This window comes from Palaemon carinicauda, chromosome 38 (assembly GCF_036898095.1).
Source record: "Palaemon carinicauda isolate YSFRI2023 chromosome 38, ASM3689809v2, whole genome shotgun sequence".
Lineage (NCBI taxonomy): Eukaryota > Metazoa > Arthropoda > Malacostraca > Decapoda > Palaemonidae > Palaemon > Palaemon carinicauda.
The window spans coordinates 66,673,094-66,694,381 of NC_090762.1; the positions used below are offsets into that span (position 1 = coordinate 66,673,094).

Consider the following 21,288-nt stretch of genomic DNA (forward strand, 5'->3'; position numbering starts at 1 on the left):
ACGACGCCCTGATTAGCCAGTCGTCAAAATAAAAGGAAGGCTCTGAATCCTCAAAAAATGTAGAAAGCTTGCTACATTTTGCAAGAGCCTTGTAAAAACAAGAGGAGCAGGAATGAGGCCGAAGCACAGTGCTCGAAATTGGTACACTACTTTCCCGTCCACAAACCTCAGATGTTGTTGAAAGTTTGGATGAATCGGGATGTGGAAGTATGCATCCTGAAGGCCGAGAGAGACCATCCAGTCGCCTTCCCTTACTGCTGCCAAGACAGATTTGGTAGTCTTCATCGTGAAGTTTGTCTTGACAATGAACACATTGAGCGCACTTACATCTTAAGTACTCCTGCAGTGAACGTGGCTGCCAGATCATTGGAGCCATCCCTGATAGCCTTGTTCATGCATGACATAATTGTACAGCAATACATTGACAGGTGGAGAGACCTTCTTACTTAAGGCTCCCAGGGAGCAATCCAACAAATAAATACTTCAAACGCTCGAAAAAACTCCTAACAGGAGATGGTCTAGCTCTGAAGCAGACCATAAAATCTTGGAGCGTCTCATGGCTAGACGACGAGGAGAGTCCACTAGGCTTAAGAAGTCTCCCTGGGCAGAGGCAGGTACTCCCAAGCCGAGAACTTCTCCTGTGTCACACCAGACGCTCGAGCGAGAAGCTAATTAAGAAGGAGGAAAAGCAAAAGCAGACTTTCCTAAACTTCTCCTGGATTCCAACCAGTCTCCCAGTAAGAGCATGGCTCTCTTGGAAGAACAAGAGAGAACCGACTTCGTAAATGTAGGAGTCGAAGAAAGTCATGCCAAGAGTAAACTCAGACGGCGGAGCAGCCGTTACAAAACGAGTAGGACAAAATTTCACCAAAGAAATTCATAATTATAAAACAAGGGATTGTTGGACCACCCTAGGATACTCCTCTTCTGAATGACTCCCCAAAGGTACATTAGTTGAAAGGGGGTCATCAACTTCTTCAGAAGGCACATCATCTGATAAATCTAAAGTCTTGCGAGAAGGAGATTTATATTCAGAATGACGTGAAGGAAAAGCCTGACAGGCTACATCAACTTGTATATGAACAGAAGTTAAAGTTGGAGGGTCGATGTCACGTTGTGACTGCAGAGAATGTTATTCTACTACACGTCGTGACAGAAGTAACTGACGTTCAAACGTCCCGTAGCAACAGCAGTGACTGCTGTTCGATGCTATATCGTGACTACGATGACTCACCCTCGACGTCACGTCATGTCTACGGTGTCTACCGCTCAACGTCACGTCGTGTCTGCGGTGTCTGCAGCTCAACGTCACGCTGTGACTGCGGTGGCTGACGTTCAAAGCGATCAAAGTTACATCGAGATTTATGCTCCGCATCTCGTTTAACAGCAAAGCTGTCACTAGGGATAACGTCAGCATGGCGTAACAAAGCTCGTTTAGAAGGTTGAAGACCCGAATCACGTATCCCAGAACCGTGACGTACAAAAAGCAAAGGATCCTTTCGCACAGGAACAGGATCGTAAGCTTCTATTAAAGAAGAAAGCTTTAACAGCATATCTTGCAAAACACTTAACTTCGGATCAACCTGTGACTGCGGTGGCTGACGTTCAAACGTCACGTAGTAACAGCGGTGACTGCTGATCGATGCTATATCGTGACTACAGTGACTGACACTCGACGTCACGTTGTGTCTACGGTGTCTACCGCTCAACGTCACGTCGAGTCTGTGGCAGAAACGTCTGTACATGAACGTCATCGCTATGAACGGGACTCTCATGATGACTACAGCTAGGACGTTGAACTTGTTCTGAAGGAACTAATAAACGTTTCAACCGTCTCGAAACCTTACGCCCAGGCTTTTAAAGAGACGAATCATCGGAAGACGAGGAGAAACTTCGTCTCTCCTGTCTTATGGCAAGGACGTGCTTGAGGAGCAACGTCTGATACCTTTGAGGGAACGTCTGTTCGTTGGTTTACACCCCTCACTCCCTTAGGTCCTACGACATTCCTTCTCCCTGGTGCAGGGGAGCCTGAAAGAGATCTCGGACTAGGCAAGCGACAAGCACGAACAAACTAACCCTCCGCAACACAGAACATGTTTTTTTTTTTTGCACTTTCTTCACTGATATCGCATTTCTTAATAATTTCACATTAGACATGAATAAAGCTGATTTCTACCTGAAGCACGCAATTCTCCCTTAAATCAAAAGGTTAGAATTGCGAAATGAGTCGTATAATGTAAGCACATTAGTACAAAATGAAACACACATGCAAAAATCAATAAACATATACATATATATCAAATAAAACGGAAATATATAAAGTTAAAAAGATCAGTGACTGGGGATGAGACTAAAAACTAGTTCACTAAGGACTACGTTTTCAATCTCTCACCGTACAGTGCCTTGAGATGAGAATAAAAACTAAAACGTTTTATCCTCTCTCCCCGTACAGAGACTTGGGACGAGAGTAAAAATCTGAATCGAGAACAACGTTACTCGCTCCCAAACTCCTTGTATAGAGACTTGGGACGAGAATAAAGATCGGATCATTCTCTCTTTCTCTCTCTCTCCCTCTCTCTCTCTCTCTCGTCACTCACAAGAGAATGGCTCACTCACTCTTCGTCAATAACAGGTTATTTGACTAAAGGAAAAAACTGAAAGGACTAAGAAATTGAAAATTAACATGTCCCTTTAAATTAGTATCTAAAAAACTTCAGTTTGAAAGAAGAATGAACAAAACGTCAAAATCGATTTACTCTTTCTGCAAAGTGAAATCGTGATTCTCTCTTTCTCTATCGTAGCGATAGAGCGCAAACTGCGTAGCATAAATAAACCAAACGTTAGTTCATCTTTGAAAAACAGCACGAAGACTATTCAAAGAATAAATTTCTTAAAATATTTTCTAAAAATATTCATCTCATCACTCTTACAGAGCAACTGTTTTTATCTAAACAAAAATAAAAGTTGAATGGGCTCAACGTTGTTTAACTTCGTTTTCCAAGTCAGGACCGCCTACAAAGAATAGGTAAAGGCCGCATATAAACAAAAACATAAAATTTATCTCGGTGTTTAGTATAAATGGAAAGCTAATCGAAGAGGCCTAATAAAGGCGGGTGAGATATAAAATATATAGAGGTAAATCTATAAATATCAACAATAATTTATAAAGTGATAAAATAATTACTAAAAGCCTTTAACACACTTCCGTACACTGAGGGAAGGGTCGGCCATCTTTTCTCTATGGAAAAACCAGAGCGAGATTAAAAAAACAAGGGCAAAAACTTTTCCTCTCCTTTCAAAAGCATTTCTTTTGAAGATAGTATTGAATAATCCAACACAGCGAAAGCAATAAAACCAAAACCAAGTACTTCACCAATCGGTAGAAAACTCGAGGTCAAGCGCGAGCGGAACCAGTGTTGTCTTTAACACCGACAGAGAAGAACTGGTTTGGTTGAGAAGTATATGCGGTATCTGGCCGATAGTCGGCGCTGGTGGCACACCCGGCAGCCTTCATGGCGATCGCTCGCGAGTTTTTGGAATCTGTCGACCGTCGGAGACGTCAGCTATTTATATATTCACCGGCTAAGTTTAATATTTAAAACTGAGGTTCTCATGATCAATGTCATGCCTCACGCTCGATGTTTCACTTCGAACGTGTAATATGTGGCGGCAATTGTCCTGAAAGGCGTGGTGCTGAGCGGCCAACAGAGCACGACGCCGAACGTCTTATAAGACGTGGCGCCGATCGTCCAGGAAGACGAGGCGCCAATCGTCCTGTAAGACATGGTGTCGAGCGTCCTGTAAGACGTGGTGCCGAGCGTCCTGGAAGACGTGGTGCCGAGCGTCCTGGAAGACGTGGTGCTGAGCGTCCTGGAAGACGCCGCGCTGAGCTTCCTGAAAGACGAGGCGCCGAGCGTCCTGAAAGACGAGGCGCCGAGCGTCCTGAAAGACGAGGCGCCGAGCGTCCTGAAAGACGAGGCGCCGAGCGTCCTGAAAGACGAGGCGCCGAGCGTCCTGAAAGACGAGGCGCCGAACGTCCTGAAAGAATAGGCGCCGAGCGATCTAGCAAAATTATCTACATTACGCTGCTCGGCGTGTACGGTTAGAAGAGTTCCGGTCAGAGGGTTCTCGTGGCCTACTGGCGCTCTGGGACAAAAAGCCGAGTCTATATAGATTACAGTATTGCTATTATCAGCATACGCGATGCAATACAAGACTCAAACAGCAGTGTTAGTATGAGAATTTCCCATGAAAGGGCGAGCGTTCTGGTAACATCAACAGGAATGCTCGAGGTGACGTCTGCTTGAGAGCTAAAACTTGGCTCTCTCTCATTTCCTTTCGCCGCAGGACATTCCTTCTCCCAGGGGTTGGGGAGCTTGGAAGAGGTCTAAGGCTAGGATAACGACGGGTCCGAGCAGACGCATCCTCCACTGTGCTGAAAAAATTCACTGCACTAATTTAGCACTGAAACTTGCACTTAAAGCTCTTACACAAAAGACCATAATAGTCCTGCCTGTGAGAGATCTTACTCTCAGCTAACGGCTTGAATAATAAAGCAAAATCGTTCAGTTCTTGCCATAAAACTTGACAAAATATTTTAATAAAAACTTATACTGATTTTTCATTGTAAAATAAAAATTTTAACACACTAAACCGACAGTTACATATAACTAGCGGTAAAGTTAAAAGTACAGTATACATACTTACTTGGTATTAAAATTGCTAACGGTAAAGTAAAAATGCTATATGATTCAAACGAACAGGTATAGGAATACAGTAACATATAAATATGGAGTTTTTATGATAAAACAAAGTTTTATGAATACTTACCTGGCAGTTATATATATACAGCTGAGTCTCCGACTGCGGCAGAATTTAATCGAAAATCGCGGCAACCGCCTTGTGGTGGTTGTGTGGTTAGATGGTTAACAACCCTTACAGGGTGGTACTTGGAATCAATCCCGTTTTCTGTTCCTCTGATTATCTTTGCCCGACCTGTCTCCTGAGGGGAGGTGGGTGGGCTTTAAAATACAGTATATAAAGTAGGCCCTGAATGTATTTTCGGCTGAAGGAAATTTAGGAGAGCGCATACTCACGAGCACCTTTGTTGACCTGTAAGGGAATGCAAAAAATTAGTTATTACATAAAAATGGTGTTTGAGCTTACCTTATGTTATCTAGTATTTGGTAACACCAAATTTGTCCTCCTTAGCTGCCTTAAGCCGTCGGGGAACACTTTCAATGAGGTGCTGACAAATCTCTGGTTCGATACTGTTCCAAGGAGCAAGGATGGCAGCCTTAAGTTTGTCGATCGTGGAGCAGTCAACTTTCTGCAATCGTTGTTTAATGATTTACCACAGATTTTCAATGGGATTAAAGTCAGGGGAATTAGGGGGCCATTCACTTAAAAGCTCCACACCACAATCCTGCAACCAGTTCTTTATCAATGCCGTTGTGTGGCAGCGTGCGCCGTCTTGCTGAAGGATCGAAGCACCTGTTTTCTCAAAACTTCCCTCTAAAAACTCATTCAGTACGACGTAATAAAGGGATTTTGACGAAGGAAAAATCTATTTCTGGGCGAGAGACCTGTGCCGCCCAGTGAAATACTCCTAGAGCACTATTTCTAAGGAATATAACTGCTATATATTACCAGAGAAAAAAAGCATAGGAATGCCAGGTTGAACCCAGCTCGCTCACCTATAAAAGGTGTCGGTATAAAATACTGGGGCGTGATAATTCACAACCAGAGGTCTCGCACTATTTAGATATCTCCTCTTCAAAATCCCCGCCACAGCGAGGTGCCGTTCAACACTACTACCACTAACCCAACCCACGCCAGTGACGTCACTCCTCATAGCACCCAAGGATTGGGGCCCATGTTGGGAGGGAAGTCAAGGGAGGGTTCACTGGGCGGCACAGGTCTCTCGCCCAGAAATAGATTTTTCCTTCGTCAAAATCCCTTTTCTGGGCTCCGACCTGTGCCGCGCAGTGAAATAGTACCAGAGAAATGGTCCCAAATCTTGGAACAATACCTGAGGAAGTAAAATAAAATCCAAAATAACAGGTAAGAGGATAGCAAGACATAGTTGATTAAGGTTCACTATGTTCAGGAGGAATCACATTCCCTGCTGCCACTGTAGCAAATATAAGGCTTCCAGAGGTTTTAAGCAGTGGCGTTTAAATACTGTTGGAGACTTCCGGCCTGTATATTTAGTAAGTCCAGTGAAGTTCATAGTAATTAACTGAGGTAGCTACAGCTCATATATCATGGACGTGAGGGAGTGATGTGGGAATGATTCTAGGCAGCCCGTTAATGAAATGCAGAATCTTCTGTCTGAGTCCTTTCAGGATGATGGTTCTTCACCTTCTCTAATGGGTAAGGGCCCCGAGGACTGAACGGGAGATATGTTTAAGTAGGCTTCCAGAGTGTTTACTGGACATAAAGATGGGTCCTGCGGAAGTGGGACAATCTTCCAGGGGAACCGTCTGTCCTGGGGGTCCTCATTTTCGCTAAAATTCAATATGACCTGGATCTCTAGACAAGGCTGAAAGTTCTGATATTCTGGCGCCAGAAGTCAGGTTAATTAAGAACAAGGATTTCCTAACCAATGGAATATAATGGCAAGTCTCGTTAAGAGTGTCTGAAGCCAACTTAAGTACGACATTCAGAAACCAGGAAACTGAGCTAGGGTGAGTTGATGGTTTCAATCTGGCGCAGGTTCTCGGGATGGATGAGAAGTATGAATCTGTAAGGGCAATATTAAAGCCAATTGTAAAACCTTCAAGGCTGACTTAATTTGTGGTAATAGTACAAGTCGCTAAGTCTGATTCAAATAAAATTCTGAAGAAGGTTACTGACAGATTCATAGTCATCGTCTCAACCTTTGAGTCCCTTAAAAACTGGCAAGTTTCATAACAGCCGAATCATACTGTCGAAGGGTGGATCCCCTCTTATCTGATTCTAAAAATAACGTATTTGAGGATCAATATCTGCACCTCTTGAGCTGCAAATTTCATAAAGTCCAGAAAGGTAGGGCATTCTGAATTTGAGGAAGCTAACACACAGCGAGTTGTACTGCTTGTGTTAGTATTGGATTGGGGATCTGTCGAGGTGGAGACCCAGTTCCACCAGAAGGGGAAACCCGTTGTGCTTGGGCCAGATGGGGACTACTAGAGCAACTTGGCCTTTGAAAGTCCTGAGCTTGTCTAACACTTTCATCGACAGATTTATTGGTGGGAATAGGTAAATTCTCTCCCAAATGTTCCAGACTAATGATAGTGCGTCTGTGGCGTAAGCCCGAGGATCCGGGCTGGGAGCTACGTAGCACTCTAGTTGTAGTTGGACTTTGTTGCAAACAGATCTATCTGGAGATCCGGAACCTGAGAAAGAATCCAACTGAAGGACATTGGGTCTAGTGACCACTCCGACTCCAGCGGAGTTGTCCTCGAAAGTGCGTCCACCACTATCTATCTAGAAGAAACCTGATATGTTGGTTTTTGGCTGGAGCCGGTTGCTTAAGGTCAAAAATACCGCCATGGCCTCTAAAACATTGATATGAAGTTGGCGGAATATTGTCGACCATAGTCCCAGGACTTTCGTGTACTGAGAGTATCCCCCCCCCCGCCTGTTAGGGAGGCGTCTGTGTAAATGACGAGCTTGATATTGTAAGGAAACGGATTTGCCAGATTTTGACCTTTGTCCATGGTTGAAGTCTTTTCTTCAGAATTGGTTGGAGTCGAGCCCTTTGTCTCGATATTACTCGTTTTCCTGGAGCACCACACTCGGCTTATATCTTTCAGTCTGGCCTTCAGTAGTATATCTGTTACTGAGGCAAACTGGAGGGCACCCAGGATTCTCTCTTGATTTCTTCTGGAAGACAATTTGTCTTTGAGAAAACGTATTGTGTTTTGCTATATCGTTCCTCTTGGCTGTTGGGAGACAGAGTGTGGGAGCATAGAACCCATTGAATCCTAACCATTGAAACTTGTCCTCGGGACCAAACGAGATTTCTCGAAGTTGATTTGGAACCAAAACTGTTGTAAGAGATTATCACTCTGTAGTTGCTGTGAGGCAGTTTGCCTAGTTGAAGCCTAGAAACGGACGAAAATGCCTTGCTTTCGGAACATGATAGCAAACGTCTGCAAGATCCATAGGGGGGGTGACGGCCCCACAGAGAAGCAAGGTCCGCACCTGAGAGATGGTCAGCATGTGAAACTTGTCGCATTAAATGTAAGAATTCAGAAGCGACAGGTCTAGGATTACTCTTCGCTATTCTGAGTCTTTCTTTGACCCGCTGAACAAGTGATCCTGAAATTACAAACGATTTACTTTCTTTATTGCTTCCTTTTGCAATAAATCGTTTTCATATAAGACTAGCTCTTCCGTTGGATGTTGATGAAAACTGGTTGGTGGAGGGGGACATTCTATCCAACTCCACCCCAGACCTTTGGAAATTATACTGAAAGCCCAAATGTTGAATGTTCAACGGTTCCGGAAGATGTAAAGTCCTACCCCTACCTGAGAACTCCCAATGATTTGCTGCGGATTTACCTCCTCGGCCTCGAGAGTAGCTGTTGCGAAAAGTTCCTCTCGAGCTAGCGCCTCTGGGGCGCTGGTAACCCTGGAAAGCACCCTGAGTTTCAAAGGTGGGCCTAAGGGCTGGGGAAGTAGCATAGGAGGTAGTTGCTACTTGGGACTGAGGAACCAGCACGTATTGCTGTTGGGGTTGACCCTTCGAAGTGAAAGGTTGACTCCCTTGTGCCACCGGGATGGTTTGAACCACCTGTTGGGACTGCCGGTTTGGAAGAAATGGAAAGATCTCAGACTCTTTCTACCTCGAGATTGGTTGCTGGCCGGTTCGAACTTGTGCTTGGGGACTAAGCCCATCGAACCTTGAGGCTCTGATTGACCCTAGCAGCTCCAGACTGGGGCTTTAATGAGCTTGTTAGGCTCATGTCTGATAGTGGCCTCAGACAAGACATGCCTACAGCAACGACGTCTGGCCGCAAAGAAGTCGTAGGAATCAGACAGTAAGGTTTGAAGTAATGACTTCGTCAAGACCTTAAAAGGTGGTTCTTCTTCATACATTAAAGAGGTCTTTTCTGCCATTGTAGCCGAGTTGATAGGTCTACTCAGGCGCATACAGGCTTCGAGCTCGAGGCATATCAGAGATTCCGGAAGCCTGGGTAGCCACTCACTGAACTGAATGGGAGCACAGTCAGCGCTTAATTTACCCGATGTGAAGGTCGCCGGGGCGTTAGTCCAGCAATCGTGATCCCCCAGGGACAGGAGGGAGGTCGGATGCGTTTCCTTCAGCTGCGGTAACGGCTTGTCCTCGTTTATTGCCTGCTGAGCAAGGTCCGATATCTTAGTGACACACGGAGTAGGGGTTTACTCCTCCACTAGAAACATCGTGTACGGGCTCTTGTGAGGTGTTAACGTAGTGTTAACACACTCCCACTCGTTTAAGGGCCGGACCCAGGTGGACTGAGCCTGCCCCTTTGGGTACATTTTGGTTTCTTTGGGGACCTTGTCAAACCTTACGAGTGTCTCCTCGGTAAGGCATGCGAAACCAGAGAGAGGGAACTGTAGACCCGGCGGGTAGAATTCAAAATCTTCTACAGTCCGGGTGCCAAACCCTTCGATGGTTAACATACCATCTTTGAAGGGAGAGCGCAAGGCCCCCTTCCACGGATTGCTTTCGACGAATTCCGGGAGCTTAGAGGCATCCGGGATGATATATTGTGCTGTTGAGGTAGCCCATAACAAATGAGACCCTGTATGAGGCTATATGGTTTAGCACTCTCTCTTCCCCCTAATGGGCAATAATTCCATTCAATTGTCAAGTTCACAGAGGCACCAGGAATCTTCCATCCTATAATTCGTGGTGACTCGGTATGTGACACGAGGTTTGAGCCAGTGAGCTACAGAGGTCCGTAAATTATATATATATGTATATATATGGATAAATATCAGCACAACATCGTGTTCAAATAGAAATAAATTTCTACCTCATCCCTGGGATCGGTCACTGGCCTCTTCTAATGAAAGGTCAGGTTGAAACTAACCATGCCACGAGAGGCCATGCATCAATCTTGAAAGGGCTGCCGGACGAAGGGAGCCTCCGGGGTCGTAGGTTTCAGGCCGGGCTTCGCTCTCGACCCAAGAGAAGTCTTAACTGGTTTGGTGATTTGGAAGACCTGTGAGTCTTTGGTAGGGCTGGCAGGTAGCTTTAACTTTAGGGACAACGGGACGTGGCCCGACATCAGCCACGTGCTTCCTTGAAAACCCTAAAAGGAAGAGACACAGGGTCTCTTTGCCCTGACACTCCAGGCAAACCCGCCAACCCAGATCTAAAGAGTCGCCAAGGTAGAAGAGACTGCGAGCTCCGAAAGAGGGTATATCGTTACTAATGAACAAGGTAACTCCGTTGGGAATGTAAAATAAATAGATCGAGAATAAATGTTTAAATCGATCAATCACAAAGGAAATAAAATGAAAATCCCAAAATAATATATCCGAAGTTATAATTATAGATAGTAACGACAGGGGCACCTACAGTGTCCCATAGTAGGGTAGTAACCCAAAAAGATCCGGGTGTTCCGAATTCTTAAAATAGACCGGTATGAAACCGAGACAAAAGGCTATGAACAAAATTTCGGACAGGTATAATAACCGGGGAGAAAACTTTCATAAATTAACTGACATTGTCAAAATATGAAGATTATCAATGAAATAATATTGTCATAGCGCGAAATATACTATCCCGTCGGTACTGGGGAAGTATAGAATAACATAAAGATACATAAGTATCCCATAGCAGGTCAGTAACCTAAAGAGATCCGGATGCTCCGAATTCTTGAATTAGACCAATATGAAATCGGGACAAAAGACTATGAACAAAATTCAGATCGGTACAGTAACCGGGGAAAAACTTATCATAAATTAACTGACTTTGTTAAAACAATTCCATAATAAGTTAAGGTTATCAATGAAAAAATATTGTCATAGCGAGAAATATACTATCCCGTTGCTATTTGGGAAGTATAAAATAAAATAAAGATACGTGAGTGTCCCATAATAGGTTAGTAACCTAAAAGGATCCGGGTGTTCCGGGTTCTTAAAGTAGACCGATATGAAACCGGGACAAAAGGCTATGAACAACTCTAGGACCGGTTTAGTAACCGGGGAAAAACTTATAAATAAACTGACATTGTTAAAACAATCCCGTAATAAGTTAAGGTTATCAATGAAATAATATTGTCATAGCTTGAAATACACTATCCCGTCGCTACTTGGGAAGTATAGAATAAAATACAGATACGCGAGTATCCCATAATAGGTTAATAACCTAAAAAGATCCGGGTGTTCCGGATTCTTAAAATAGACCGATATGAAATCGGGACAAAAGGCTATGAACAAAATTTCGAACCGGTATAGTAACCGGGGAAAAATTATAAAAATTAACAGACATTGTTGAAACAATTCCGTAATAAGTTAAGATTATCAATGAAATAATATTGTCATAGCGAGGAATATACCATCCCGTCATTACCAGGGAGGTATAAAATAAAAAGGGATGAAAAAGGATGCAAAAAACAGTGATGAATAAATACAATCAAAACTAGTTCCGGGGCCCCCGGGGCCGGGGAACAGGGTTGGTAAAGTAAACTTAAAGTAACTTAAAGTAAACTTAAAGTAACTTAAAGTAAACTTAAAGTAACCTAAGATACATCCTTAAAATATATAAATAGAAAACTCCAGTTATGATCTAAAACTAATGTCTGTAATTGAATAGGGCTCCCGGAGGGAGGATATTAATCAAAACTGTGTCAGTGTCAACAGATCTTGTATTTAAGAGCCCGGAGGCTCCGATGTCTGATGACGGAAGGGAACCACGGGAGAGCGCGGGGGGAGCCAATGGAACCCCCACTACCCAACCGGAGGTACCGGGACGAAGGTAATGATTCATGTAGAATATAATATAATGATATGGGATATTAATAAGTCCTATGCGGACGATAATAGCAGGAGGTACCGTAGGTGGGGACACTCCTAATAGAAGTGCTCATTCTTACAACCATAGCTAAAAGCAAAAGTTACACCAAGGTGCAGTCATACCGACTAATCACGTGTGATAGTCCCCGGTGGTCCCGGCCCTCCCCCTCCCCCGACCGATGGCCAATCGGGGCGACGGGAGGGGAGGAGACGAGACCGCCCGGTATGAATGAATGAGACTAAGTCACACCCCGTGGGTACACTCAGTCCTCAATATGTCGGAACGTTGAGGGAAGACTGAGGAACAAGCATACTTGACCCGTATGTCATAACCAACAACCATCGAGTGAGAGGAAGGGTGTACACTGGAGGAGGGGGAGATGGAATAGCCTCCCCAACCTGTGGGGGGGGGGGGTATGGTACCGGGGAATCACCAGTGCGTAGTGGTAGACAGGGCTACTAACTGGAGATCCCCTCAACATGACATGAAAATCCCAAAAATATGATCATAACGGAGTAAAGCAATAAACATAATATCAATGCACAAATACATAAAAATAAATAATGAATTAAAAGCGAAATCACGTAAGTAAGGTTAGGCATGCAGAAATAATATGGCGAGAGAGGGACTCGGGCGAGTGGTAAGGGAGGAGCATGACGCCATCAGCAGATGGAAAGCAGGGGTACCAACCTAGTTACTGAAGCGGTAGATCGAACAGTAAAAACAACAAAATACGCGAGAGTCCCACTCGAACCAAATGTAAAACTAGGTGGAGCGTACGAAATAAAACTAAAAGGTTTAATAATAATAAGTGAGATGGTCGTCTTCCTAGAACTAGCGAAACAATCTCAAAGGTGACGCAATCCACCAACATGCACGAATGCAGGCATACCAACATAACCTACTCCTTGATGAAACGCTAACACTGATATCATAGGATAACATAAAGTTAATGCTAGATGAAAGCATAAAGACGGTGTACTATATAAATGTAAGGAAAAAACTCCTAAAAGTTCGAACAAATATTAATGACGGACGAACTAACGAGAAAAAGGGCAGAGCCGAACCATGAACGGTAAGAACGGGGACGCCGTTCATAAATAAACACTTCTCAATTAATAAAAACAGAGGTTACACTGCCCAATCTCGCTAAAACTCATGGATAAAGTACTTAACTTCGATGGGGTATCATGGGAATCGGCCATCGATTATAAAATAATGATAAATCCAAGGGTAAACACAAGAAAAAAACATGTTGGACTTAATAACAACAGTGCTATAAAGGAGTGTCGTCACTGGCGTGGGTTGGGTTAGTGGTAGTAGTGTTGAACGGCACCTCGCTGTGGCGGGGATTTTGAAGAGGAGATATCTAAATAGTGCGAGACCTCTGGTTGTGAATTATCACGCCCCAGTATTTTATACCGACACCTTTTATAGGTGAGCGAGCTGGGTTCAACCTGGCATTCCTATGCTTTTTTTCTCTGGTAATATATAGCAGTTATATTCCTTAGAAATAGTGCTCTAGGAGTATTTCACTGCGCGGCACAGGTCGGAGCCCAGAAAATATGTTATTTTTATTAATAAAATAAATTTTTGAATATACTTACCCGGTGATTATATAAGCTGCAGCTCTGCTGCCCGACAGAAAAACTCTACGTTCAAAATACGCCAGCGATCGCTATGCAGGTAGGGGGTGTACATCAACAGCGCCATCTGTCGAGCAGGTACTCAGTACTCAAAGTAAACACAGAACCAATTTTCTCCTCGGTCCACTGGGTCTCTATTGGGGAGGAAGGGAGGGTCCTTTGATATATAATCACCGGGTAAGTATATTCAAAAATTTATTTTATTAATAAAAAAAACATTTTTCAATATTAAACTTAGCCGGTGATTATATAAGCTGATTCACACCCAGGGGGGTGGGTAGAGACCAGCATTACTTGTTTACATTATTATGAGCAAAGTATTTTGTATTTCATTTTAGCAGTTATTCAAAATAACAAACATAAAATAAATAAGTACCTGGTAAGGAAGTCGACTTGAACAATTACTCTGCCTTTTTAAGTACGTCTTCCTTACGGAGCCTCGCGATCCTCTTAGGATGCTGAGCGACCCCTAGGATCTGAAGTATCAAGGGTTGCAACCCATACAACAGGACCTCATCAAAACCTCTAATCTAGGCGCTTCTCAAGAAATGACTTTGACCACCCGCCAAATCAAGTAGGATGCGAAAGGCTTCTTAGCCTTCCGGACAACCCAAAAACAATAATAAAACAATTCAAGAGAAAGATTAAAAAGGTTATGGAATTAGGGAATTGTAGTGGTTGAGCCCTCACCCACTACTGCACTCGTTGCTACGAATGGTCCCAGAGTGTAGCAGTTCTCGTAAAGAGACTGGACATTCTTAAGATAAAAAGACGCGAACACTGATTTGCTTTTCCAATAGGTTGCGTCGATTATACTTTGCAGAGATCTATTTTGTTTAAAGGCCACTGAAGTTGCGACAGCTCTACTTCGTGTGTTTCTTAACTGAACACCATAAAGCTTCAGACGGGCCTCGTAAAGGTTTAGTTCGTTTTAAATAGAACTTAAGGGCTCTTACAGGACATAAGACTCTTTCTAGTTCATTTCCAACCATACGATAAGTTTGGAATATCGAACGATATTGGCCAAGGCCGAGAAGGCAGCTCGTTTTTGGCTAGAAAACCAAGTTGTAGAACATGTAGCCGTTTCGGATGAGAATCCGATGTTCTTGCTGAAGGCATGAATCTCACTGACTCTTTTAGCTGTGGCTAAGCAAACCAGGAAAAGAGTCTTTAAGGTGAGATCTTTCAGGGAGGCTGATTGTAGCGTTTCGAACCTGTCTGACATAAGGAATCTTAGTACCACGTCTAAATTCCAACCAGGTGTAACCAAACGACGCTCCTTCGTGGTCTCAAAAGACTTAAGGAGGTCCTGTAGATCTTTATGTTGGAAAGATCTAAGCCTCTGTGACGGAAGACTGATGCCAACATGCTTCTGTAACCCTTGATAGTGGGAGCTGAAAGAGATCGTTCTTTCCTCAGATATAAGAGGAAGTCAGCTATTTGAGTTACAGGGGTACTGGTCGAGGATACGGATACTGACTTGCACCAGTTTCGGAAGATTTCCCACTTCGATTGGTAGACTCTAAGGGTGGATGTTCTCCTTGCTCTAGCGATCGCTCTGGCTGCCTCCTTCGAAAAGTCTCTAGCTCTCGAGAGTCTTTCGATAGTCTGAAGGCAGTCAGACGAAGAGCGTGGAGGCCTTGGTGTACCTTCTTTACGCGTGGCTGACGTAGAAGGTCCACCCTTAGGGGAAGTGTTCTGGGAACGTCTACTAGCCATCGAAGTACCTCGGTGAACCATTCTCTCGCGGGCCAGAGGGAAGCAACTAGTGTCAACCTTGTCCCTTCGTGAGAGGCGAACTTCTGCAGTACCTTGTTGACAATCTTGAACGGAGGGAATGCATATAGATCTAGATGTGACCAATCTAGTAGAAAGGCATCTATATGAACTGCTGCTGGGTCCGGGATTGGTGAGCAAAATATTGGGAGCCTCTTGGTCATCGAGGTTGCGAAGAGATCTATGGTTGGCTGGCCCCAGGTGGCCCAAAGTCTCTTGCATACATCCTTGTGGAGGGTCCATTCTGTTGGAATTATTTGTCCCTTCCGACTGAGACAATCTGCCATGACATTCAAGTTGCCTTGGATGAACCTCGTTACTAGTGATATGTATAGACCTTTTGACCAGGTGAGGAGGTCCCTTGCGATCTCGTACAACGTCAGAGAGTAGGTCCCTCCTTGCTTGGAGATGTACGCCAAAGCCGTGGTGTTGTCCGAGTTCACCTCCACCACTTTGCCTTGAAGGAGAGACCTAAAGCTTTTCCAGGTCAGACGTACTGCCAGAAGCTCCTTGCAGTTGAAATGCATTGTTCTTTGACTCGAGATCCATAATCCCGAGCATTCCCGACCGTCTAATGTCGCACCCCAGCCTACGTCCGATGCGTCCGAGAAGAGAACGTGGTTGGGAGTCTGAACAGTTAGGGGAAGACCCTCTCTAAGGTTGATATAGTCCCTTCACCAAGTCAGACAAGACTTTATCTTTCCGGAAACCGGGATCGAGACCGCTTCTAGCGTCTTGTCCTTTTCCAGTGAAAAGCTAGATGGTATAGAAGAGGACGTAGGTGTAGTCTTCCTAGTGACACAAATTGATCCACGGATGACAGTGTCCCTACCAGACTCATCCACAGCCTGACTGAGCAGCGTTCCTTCTTCAGCATCTTCTGGATGGATAGCAGGGCTGGGGGCTGATCGTCTTGTTCAGCAACGTCCTCATCAGAGGGTTCCTCATCCGAAACTGATGAGGAAACGGCAACGGAGTGGGCAACGTCTGACTCGCTGAATCCGGTCACACTGGTGGATGCGTGACGGAGCCGGACGCAATATCATGGAACTGCTGCACAGTCTGTGAACTGTCAACAACCATGGGTGCGCGAGGAAGTACAGCGTCAACCCAAAACTGTCTAGACCGTCTGGGTTGTGCAGTCAACACCCTACCGGGTTGCTGAGGTTGACGCACTGCGTCACAACAAGTCACCTCTGCTGGTTGTTGAACGTCCTGAACGTCAACAACCACCTCCGAGGGTCGCTTAACGTCAACGTGCGACTGGCAACCCACACTGGGTCGCATCGGTGGAGGAACCACCTCAACTGGCAGACGCGAGTAGGTTACCTCAGCGTCAACAGGGCGCACAACCGACCGGTTGGAAGGTTGTTGGCCAGAAGGAGGAACCACCTCAACTGGCAGACGCGAGTAGGTTACCTCAGCGTCAACAGGGCGCACAACCGACCGGTTGGAAGGTTGTTGGCCAGAAGGAGGAACCACCTCAACTGGCAGACGCGAGTAGGTTACCTCAGCGTCAACAGGGCGCACAACCGACCGGTTGGAAGGTTGTTGGCCAGAAGGTTCTTCTCCGCATTTAAGTCCTCAATTAAGGACGCAAGCTTGGACTGCATGGCTTGCAGCAAAGCCCATTTAGGGTCTACGGGAGCAGGTGTGGCAACAGACGGGGTTAGCGACTGAGGCGGAACCGTTTACCATCCCTGAAAGCCTTATGTGTGACATAATAGTACAGCAAAACTTCAAAGGCTTGACAAAAGCTGAGAAGTTGACCTGTAAACAACTTGGAGCGTCTCCTGGCTAGGCGCCAGGGCGAGTCTACCAGAATTGAGAAGTCTATCTGGACAGAGGCATGAACTCCCAAGCCGAGAACTTCTCTCGTGTCATATCAGACTGCTCTATAAGCAGTTTAAAAGAAGGGAAATCAAAGGCTGTATCCCCTAAAAACTCCTCCTGGTGCAAAAACCAGTCGCCTAGCCAACCGTAACGCTCTCTAGGAGAGCGAGAGAGCACTAGCTTAAAAACAACGGCTACGAAGTAGCTAGGCCCTAGTGTAAGTTCTGACGTTAGGCGAACGAGGAGCAGCAGTTACAAGATCCGGACGAAGATCCTTAAAAAAATCATCATGATTTAATTAAAGTCCATAGGAGGCTAAGCAGCTTAAGGCTCCTCTCCATCTGACCGAGTCCTCAAGGGAATATCAGTAGGAGGGAGAACAGCAACTTCCTCATCCACAGGAACCTTGTCCGATAAAAGCTAGGTTACCTCAGTGAGTCTCTCACTGGTGCATAAGTAGCAGACCAGAAGGCAACGTCATGTAACTGCTTGACAGTCTGTGAACTGTCAACAACTGAACTGTCAACCACAACAGGTGTGTGAGGACGTACAGTGTCCACTCGAGACTGCTTCGACTGTCTAGACTGAGCAGTCAAAACAACTCTAGAATGCGTAAGTTGACGCACCGCGTCAAAACAAAACAACTTAGACTGTTGTTGTACCTCGCGAACATCAACGGAAGATTCCGTGTGTCGCTGAACGTCAACATGCGGCTGGCAGGGTACACTGGAACGCATGGGTGGCGGGACTCTCTTGGAGTGCGGAGAAGGTCGCCTCAGCGTCCACAGGACGCACAACCGTGGTTGGTTGTAGGCTAGAGGTTGGTGCAGTGTCAACCTTCTCCGCACGAAAGTCCTGCATCAATGACGTTAACTGAGACTGCATGGTCTGCAGCAAAGACCACTTAGGGTCTACAGGAGCAGGTGCGGCAACAGACGGTGTGACTGCCTGATGCGGTACCGCTTTGCCTCTCTTAGGAGGTGAGCAGTCGTCGGAAGACTGCAGCGAGTCCGAACTGACCCCAGTGGCTACAACTGGGCCGTTGGACTTGCGCGGGAAAGGACCGACTTGCGCTTAATAAGCCGCGAGACCTTGGTCCATGGTTTCTTACGAGAAACCTCTTCCGCAGACGAGGAATAATGGGCTCTCTCGTCTTAGAGTGGGTGGGGCGATCTTGGGTAGATACGCCCGAAACCACAGAGGGAAAACGTCTGTTCGTTGATCAAGGCCTCTCGAACCCATAAGTCGTTCGACATTACTTCTCCCCTGGGCTTGGGAGCTTGCAAGAGGTCCCGGACTAGGTGAACGACAGGCACGAACAGACGAACCCTCGGACGCAACACTGTAACACTTTGCGCATATCACTTTATCGATTTTCTGTTTTGTACTTATTTCACTGAAATCGAAACTTTTACTGATTTCTACCTGAAACACGCAATTCTACCCTTCATTAAAAGGTAGTAATTGCGAAATCAGTCGTATAATGCAAGCTCATTAATACCAGCAAAAAACAGAAAACATATTTTAAGATAAAAAAATCAGTGGCTGGGAAAGAGACTAAACACTAGTTCATATAACTACGTTTTCAATCTCTCACCGCACATAGCCTGGGGACGAGAATAAAAAACTAAAAACGTTTTATCCTTCCTCCCCGTACAGAGACTAGGGACGAGAGCAACTCGAGAAAAACGTTACCCGCTTGAACGGAACGTTTTCTCTCCTCTCTCTCCCTCCGTCTCTATCTCTCTCTCTCTTTCTCTCTAGATTTCGCACCTAAGAGAAGAGCCCAATTATATATCGTCAAAAAAACATGTTATTTGACTAAAGGAAAAAACTGAAAGGTTTTCCAAATAAAAAGTTCCTTTAATTTAGAATTTAAAACATTTAAGCTAAGAAAGAATGAACAAAACGTCAGAATCGATTTACTCTTACTGCAAAGTGAAACCGTGATACACTCTCTCTCTATCGTAACGATAGAGCGCATGTTGAACGTCCTGAACGTCAACAACTGCGTAGTCTAAAAAAACTAAACGTTAGTTCATCTTTGAAAACAGTACGAAGACTATCAAAGAAATTCTTTCATAAAACATTAAATTTTAAAAAGTTTTAAATTCTTTAAAGGCTAAATACGATATAACGGGCTCAACGTTGATTAACTTCGGTTCCAAGTAAGGAACCCGCCTACTATCAGGAAAGGTCGCATATAAACAAAACATAAAAATTTATTTTTATATGTTTATAATAAATGGAAAGTTATTCGAAGAGGCCTAATAAAGGCGGAGAGATATAAAATATATAGATCTATAACGTGTTAAGCAAAAATACTAAAAACCTAAACACCACTTCCGTCTAAGGGAAGGGTCGGCCATTTAAAAGTTAAAGAGAGTCCATACTCTCCTTGTCACCATAATTAAATCTATCCAAAACGAGTTCAAGTTTTGAGATGAAGATAAAACACCTGCATAGCGAAAGCTCAAAACTAGAAATGTGTACTTCACCAAATATGTGAAAACCAATCCAGTAAGCAATAGCGAATTTAGTAGGTCTTGCCGGTGGCACGACAGAGAGAAAATTTGGTTCTGTGTTTACATTGAGTACTGAGTACCTGCTCGACAGATGGCGCTGTTGATGTACACCCCCTACCTGCATAGCGATCGCTGGCGTATTTTGAACGTAGAGTTTTTCTGTCGGGCAGCAGAGCTGCAGCTTATATAATCACCGGCTAAGTTTAATATTGAAAAATGCTGGTTCACTCTTTCATTATTTTCAAAAATACACAATTCCCCAACTCCCTCATAGCCCATAGAACCCCATACCATCAAAGTTTTAGGGAACTTTTCACGAGGACGAATAAGTTTTTCACTGTATTTATTGTAGCGTGGACTTCGCCAAACTTTCGTCGAGGTGCTTGCCGAACAATGAAATGTCGATTCGTCAGTGAACAACACTTGTTTCCAGTCATTAACGTCCCATTTACCAAACTTATCAAAAAACAACTTTCGTTTCTTAATATGGGCGTCAGTTAGCAAGCTCTTCTTAGGCGCCACAACACTCTTGAATCCTAACTTTACAGACAAGTACGTCTGTAAAGTACGTACTTTACACTTTCCTAAAATTTCAGGATGTTTTTCCCGGAATTGACGAGCACTGAACAAAGGATTAAGCTCTGCTTCACGTCTCAGAAGCGAAATAGATCGTTCAGATAACAAGGGGGGTCTCCCACACTTCCTGGCAGGGAGGGGTACCTCTTTCCTTCCTGAAGCCTTGTATCTCGCAACAATGTTCTGGACGGTTCGTTCCTTTACATCCGTCTGGCGAACGATTTCAGCGGTACTTAAACCTAATTCAAAGCATTGAATGACTCTTACACGATCATCCCTTGAAGTATACGCACCCACCATTACAAATAAAGGAACAAGGGGGGGCAACACTTTGAGAAAAACCATCCAGACAGGAGCACATGCAGCACAAACTGACTTCTACCACGGCTAATAAGCTACTAGTCTGTTATTGTTTCCTCGATCTAGACCGCAGTGGAAACAAGGAAAAAAACGGTGAAAAAATTTCTCCCTGAAAAGACATTCAGCGCCCACTTTATATATAACTGCCAGGTAAGTATTCATAAAACTTTGTTTTATCATAAAAAACTCCATTTTTATGAATAGTACTTACCTGGCAGTTATATATATATAGCTGATTCACACATTTGGAGGAGGGAAACAGACAGAAAAACATAGTTGGGGAAACAACAAAAGAGTTGTAGGAGAACAAACACCTTGATTCCTTACCTGCTAAGGTAGCTGACTTCAAAGGTAACTGCCTCTAGAGTCGCTTTCCCTTAGGAGTGTTCAGCCAGGAGTAGACCTGCTATGCTGCAAACAACTCAATCGAGTCTGTCAAAGGGGTAGGACCAACAACTTGACTAGACTTCAGAAACTACCTTCCCATATAATAAAAACCTGCAACCTTACTAAAGCTAACCACCTAACCTTGCAGAAATAGATATAAACTATCTATCTGGACTGAGGGAACCGT

The 21,288-nt window shown here is 44.5% G+C and overlaps 1 protein-coding gene across 1 annotated transcript; it reads right to left on the reverse strand.

Annotated features, from left to right (window-relative positions):
* Positions 1-5,076: 5,076 nt before the first annotated feature.
* On the reverse strand, positions 5,077-20,654 carry LOC137630358 (uncharacterized). The gene is made up of 2 exons (XM_068361789.1): positions 20,070-20,654; positions 5,077-5,112 (listed from the first exon to the last, which is right to left on the reverse strand). Exons 1-2 carry the CDS (start codon positions 20,652-20,654, stop codon positions 5,077-5,079), a joined length of 621 nt encoding a protein of 206 aa, XP_068217890.1.
* Positions 20,655-21,288: the final 634 nt, after the last annotated feature.

Bases quoted from the DNA above. Each gene is read 5' to 3' on its own strand.
- LOC137630358 (XM_068361789.1), bottom strand. From the start codon at position 20,654: ATGGTGGGTGCGTATACTTCAAGGGATGATCGTGTAAGAGTCATTCAA. The intron at 5,113-20,069 runs GTATGGGGTTCT...ATTCCCTTACAG, and splicing joins AGTTCCCTAAAACTTTGATG to GTCAACAAAGGTGCTCGTGA.